At 36.2% G+C, this 6,000-nt stretch overlaps 1 protein-coding gene across 1 annotated transcript; it reads left to right on the top strand.

Annotated features, from left to right (window-relative positions):
- Positions 1–643: 643 nt before the first annotated feature.
- Positions 644–4,124, top strand: LOC144972270 (uncharacterized). Its single transcript, XM_078913344.1, has 2 exons — positions 644–793; positions 2,282–4,124. The coding sequence occupies exons 1-2, from the start codon at positions 733–735 to the stop codon at positions 3,802–3,804; spliced, it is 1,584 nt and encodes a 527-aa protein (XP_078769470.1). The 5' UTR covers positions 644–732; the 3' UTR covers positions 3,805–4,124.
- Positions 4,125–6,000: the final 1,876 nt, after the last annotated feature.

The following is a 6,000-nucleotide window of genomic DNA, read 5'->3' as shown; positions in this document are numbered from 1 at the left end:
ACGAGTTTTCTGGCTAAATTTTTAAATACGTGTTTTTCCAGAGTACGGCAGCTAACTGGTTAATCGATAACCATTTGATTCTTGAGCCGTCGCGTCAAACTGGTACTGTATTGAGACGAAGCAAGCGGATGTTAAAAATGTGAATTTAAAGTATCATGATCGGTATACCATGAAATTTTGGCTTTATAGATAGAATGAAGTTGACGTCACTCGGGTCTCTGTTATTGTTTTTTGCCATCCGCATTTATGAGTAATTCTCACTAAACTGTATTATCCAGACAAATAAAAGCTCATGGTTACACAGAGTTTTGTATGTTGTTCCGGATGGCAATGTTGTGAGCTTCTTAGCCAAGCGGCTACTACGCCACTACCACATCATCTCATTCATCTGTGGTGTTTCAATCATCCTGTTTTGTTGATAAAGGGGAAACCCGAAACGTTCATTTGATCTGTTTTTGTAATTAAATTGAAGCTTACATTCAACTTCACGTTATTATATATTTTTATCTATAACACCAGTACCTGTTTCCTAATTTCTCATTGATGTTTTGTTGTCAAGCTTATCAGGACACGATAGTGACTCGATTCACCCATTTGTTGTTGTTTGATCTTATTGTCATGATGGTATTATGACGTCATCAGGCTGATAACCAATCACCGGAGATTGTCAGGAATGAGTAAATACGTTGACACGTGTACACGTCACCGTTCATTTTCCATACTAACTTCGAAATGGCAGCTCCTGTGTTTGCTTTATGTATTCTGTTTACTGTGTGTCTGGATATCAATACTGGTGAGTTATTTTCTCCTCCTCCATTATTATTATTATTATTATTATTATTATTATTATTATTATTATTATTATTATTATTATTATTATTATTATTATTATTATTATTATTATTATTATTATTATTATTATTATTATTATTATTATTATTATTATTATTATTATTATTATTATTATTATTATTATATATTATTATTATTATTATTATTATTTTATTATTATTATTATTATATTATTATTATTATTATTATTATTATTATTATTATTATTATTATTATGTATTATTATTATTATTATTATTATTATTATTATTATTATTATTATTATTATTATTGTTTTATTATTTATTATTATTATTATTATTTATTATTATTATTATTATTATTTTATTATTATTATTATTTATTATTATTATTATTATTATTATTATTATTTATTATTATTATTATTATTATTATTATTATTATTATATTATTATTATTATTATTATTATTATTATTATTATTATTATTATTATTATTATTATTATTATTACTATTATTATTATTATTATTATTATTATCATTGTCATCGCCATCAACAACATCACCATATTTACATCTACTACCACCACCACTACCACCACCACAACCACTACTACAACTAACAACATCCGTTTAAAGACTGGGTGGGGTTCCTGACCTCCCTCTTAGTTTGGACCTGTGCTTGTGTCTTAATGAGACTTTCAGGTGATCTCAAACTTAGTACTTTGATAGTGTGTTCTTGGAATCTACATCTGTTTATTATTTGAACAAATTCCCCTTTGTCTTACATTTTCTTGGGTGCTTTAATTGTAATTCTTGAACTTTTTATTATCCCATTTTCTTCCTTTTTACTGGCGCTGATATAACCTTAATGTGTTGCAAGCGCAGTAAAATCCTTAAACAAAACAAAACAACACAAAACCAAAAAAAAAACAAAAACAACAACAAACCCCCCCCCCCCAAAAAAAAAAACAAAAAAAAAAACAACAAAACAAAACAAAACCCATCAGTTTCAAGATAATGATATCATTATTATTAATTAACAACGAAAAAAAATTGATTATTTTCCTATTATCAACTTCGTGTGCCTTTGTAGTCTAAGCGCGACTTTGTGGTCTTATGGTGTATAACACCCGCCTTCAGATCAGTAGGCCCCCTGGTTCAAGACCTGCACAAAGCTAAATCCTTAATAAAGACTGTATATTCATCTTACCTTACCGTGATCATATGTAAAATGAGTACCTGGCCGGTAACAGCGTTGTCTCTTTCGAAAACAAAATTGTCATATCGCCCCCAAGCGTCATGGCTCGTCCTATTTAGGTGCTGTGGTTGACTTGGGACCCCTTATAAAGCACTTTGAACATATTTAGTGGATATTGTCATATTTAAAAGCTTAAGTCTTTCTTATCTACCAGCTTTGTTTAGAAATGACAAAGCCATCATCATTATCATTATTTTTCTTACCCAGGGTCCTCCTTGAAGGTTGACATCAATCCCCAGGATACTATTCTAGGAAAAACATCTACAGTGACCCTGATCTGCTCCTTGAACTCCTTGGAAGATTCCGCGGCTGAAATATCCAAGATTCAAATTTCCAGGAAAGGAGGTCCACCTATTGCATTCATTCGCTCAAATTCTTCCATCACGCTCCTCAATCCAGACGAGCATAAATTTATATCAGCAGGAGTGGTCAGAAAGGGCCGGAATAACCTCAGAAAAAGCTATCTAAAAATAACCATCTTGAATCCAAATATGGACGAAATTGGGTTGTATATATGTGACGTCATCTACACAACAATCTCGGGAAAAATTGCGGAAGCCAGAGCTAGTGCAAACTTAACAGTAAATAAACTTTTGAAAAGCACTGGCTCAATAGATAAAATCAACGGTTTTTTCAAGAAGCTATCAAAGAATGGAAGTAAATTCAGAAATATTTCTAAGTATACGGGAACTGGTCTAGGAAATTTGGATGGCTTAGATAAAAATACAATGAACCATGAATATACGGTGACGAATTTAGCTACAAAAGAAGAAGAAGTTAGAACCATGAATACACTAATTTCTCGGAATACTAAGTTACAAAGATCAAGGAGGGATTTAGATGCAGAAAGAAACAATAAATTAGACATTTTGACTGAAACTATCAAGGAATTAATTGAACGAGTGAATAAAGATGGAGATGAAGTGAAAGAAATTGGAGAAAAACAGGCGGCAGAGGAAACAAAAAAAGTGGAAGAGTTAATGGCGAAATCAGGACAAAAGGCTAAAGAGATTGAATTCACGGTGAATAAGATAAAGACATTCGAAAAACGAATCATCGAAATGGAGAACTACGTCAGGAGACGTTTGAAAATGTTGGAACATCGTTCGAAGGAGGTTGGTTCAGAACATGGTGGGGTGCGAGCCACGCCGGTAACTGATTTGGACAATTTGGAGGTTGGATTAACTGAGATTGGGAAAAGGTTGGCAGAGTTAGAAGAAATAGTAAATAAGTATTTTAAAAAGTTGGATGTTTTGAATCGGACCAGTGACGAAACGAAAGGAAACGATGATGGTTCAGATATTATTTCCCGTTTGAATTCTAAACCTGTGACTGGTTTTGCTGTCACCAACCAAGAGGAGGTCAAGGACATCACCTCTGTGGTTTTTCCTGACGTTATCTTTCAAGATAATCCTGGCTTTTATGACGTGAAGTCGGGAGTATTCACTGCACCCGTTAGTGGCTTGTATTATGTTAATCTTGTGATCAAAGTTGATTGCATTGGCTGCCATGTTGAAATTGACGTCATGGTTTCTGAAGCGGTAGTTATGAGGTTGCAGGTCGGAGTCATGTACGACCTTGACCAAGGATCGGCAAGCACGGTGGTGCGACTCAAAAAGAATGATAGGGTCACGGTCGTTGTAAGTTCTATGCCGGGTGGAGTGAAATTATCTGACGACAGATTCTGTTTATTTTCGGGACATCTTGTTTCACCTTTGAAGGATATTTAAGCAAAAACGGTTCCTCCTGAAAGTATTGAACAAACCCTAGTATCAAAGCTTTAAAATATAATAATCTAAAGAAGAAAACATACAGTACGTTTGGGCCAAAACCCCTTTTTTCAGCTAAACTAAAACAAAAATGTTAATACCAAAAGGAGAATATAGAAAGGTGACATTATAAATATCCCGTGTGAATAAACCATAACAAGATATATTTTCGCCGTCTTACACACAAAGGTGTCTGATTATAACAAACAAATATGACCAAAATTGTCACTCTGTTATCATGAAGGATTGCGATGGAAGAGTAAAATCGCTTGAAGTTGAAATCGGGGGATGTGTTTTTTTTTCTTGTATTTTTCTTTCTTGCTTTGTCTGGCACCTTTCATACACACTTGTTCAGATATTTATCTTAAACCGGTGCCTGCTCCTTACATACTTTCTTAATTTGATATTGCAAAATAAATATCAGAAAAAGTTTGTATGATACAACACCAGACACAGGGACTGCCATGCTGATTTTTCTCTCAGCTTTGTCTGGGCCTGTTTCATACATACTTTTTCAGACCTTTATCGAACACCAGTGCCTGCTCTCTAAATTGTCACTACTTTTGATCATCATTTTAACTTCAAACAATTTTCCTCATCAAGCTGTAATCGGACATGTTTCCCGATTGTGGCTATGTGGTCTAGCTTTCGCTTTCGGATCGGAAGGTCCTGGGTTCGAGCCTCGCTCGGCGCATAGTTGAGTCCCTGGAGAAGGCTCTTTGCTTACATTCTTTCACCGTTCTCAGGTGTAAAATGAGTACCTGACCGTTAACAGCGTTGTCTCTGTCAAAAAGAATTTGTAATATCGCCTAAAATGTGTCAAGTCCCCTTCTAAATGTTAAGTGTTGTTGTTGGCCAGGGACCCTTTGTAAAGCGTTTTGAGCACGTTTAGTCGATATAGCGCCGTATAAAAGCTCAAGTTTTAAGTTTGAGATTGACGGTTTTGTTTTTTTAGATCTGTATATATATAAAAAAGGGAATTTAATTTTTATTTTATGACAAGAAACATGATATTTCACTCGCCTCATTGGAATCATTTATTTTGTCTCCAATTTCATCCTTTGGGTTTGAGTTTTAAGCTCAGGTCCACTCCGATACAGAAACATTTTGAAAAGATTGGTCATGAACGACACAAATGGTGCAGCCATGTGGTCTAGTGGTACGACACACGCCTTCGGATCGGAAAGTCCTGGGTTCGAGTCCTGAGCGACGCATAGTTGAGTCCTTGGAAAAGGCTCTTTACTCACATTCTCTTACCGTGACTCCCACGTGTATAGTGAGTACCTTGACGTTAACAGCGTTTTCTCTGTCCGAGAAAAATGTATTATTGCCTAACAGGCGTCATGTCTCGGCCAGCATGTTAGTTGTTGCTGTTGGCTAAGGACCCATTGTAAGGCGCTTTGAGCACGTATAGTGGATAATGCTCTACATGAAAACTCAATTTATTTAATTGAGAATGAATATATCTATAGGGTCAAGTGTAGTTCAGTGTGTTAAAGATCTGAAAAAAAGTGTGTATGAAACGGTGCCAGACAAAACAAGAAGGAAAAATATAAGAATAGAAAAGTATCCCAAAATATCAGTCTGCCTCGATTGGGGATGGCCGTAGCCTTTGTTAGATTGGGGGTGGCCGTAGCCTTTGTTAAATTGGGGATGGCCGTAGCCTTTGTTAGATTGGGGGTGGCCGTAGCCTTTGTTAGATTGGGGATGGCCGTAGCCTTTGTTAGATTGGGGGTGGCCGTAGCCTTTGTTAGATTGGGGATGGCCGTAGCCATTGTTAGATTGGGGGTGGCCGTAGCCTTTGTTAGATTGGGGATGGTCGTAGACTTTGTTAGATTGGGGTTGGCCGTAGCCTTTGTTAGATTGGGGATGGCCGTAGCCTTTGTTAGATTGGGGAGGGCCGTAGCCTTTGTTAGATTGGGGATGGCCGTAGCCTTTGTTAGATGGTGGCGAGCTTTGTTAGTGGATGTCCGTAGCCTTTGTTAGCCTTTGTTAGATTGGGGAGGGCCGTAGCCTTTGTTAGATTGGGGATGGCCGTAGCCTTTGTTAGATTGGGGATGTCCGTAGCCTTTGTTAGCCTTTGTTAGATTGGGGATGGCCGTAGCCTTTGTTAGATTGGGGATGGCCGTAACCTTTGTTAGATTGGGGATGGCCGTA

Source organism: Berghia stephanieae, chromosome 5 (assembly GCF_034508935.2).
Source record: "Berghia stephanieae isolate SIO BIC M18660-M18661 chromosome 5, UCSD_Bste_1.3, whole genome shotgun sequence".
Taxonomy (NCBI): domain Eukaryota; kingdom Metazoa; phylum Mollusca; class Gastropoda; order Nudibranchia; family Aeolidiidae; genus Berghia; species Berghia stephanieae.
The sequence above is the reverse complement of the archived record's forward strand: the minus strand, read 5'-3'. Positions and strand labels throughout refer to the sequence as shown.

Bases quoted from the DNA above. Each gene is read 5' to 3' on its own strand.
- LOC144972270 (XM_078913344.1), top strand. From the start codon at position 733: ATGGCAGCTCCTGTGTTTGCTTTATGTATTCTGTTTACTGTGTGTCTG. The intron at 794-2,281 runs GTGAGTTATTTT...TTTCTTACCCAG, and splicing joins GTGTCTGGATATCAATACTG to GGTCCTCCTTGAAGGTTGAC.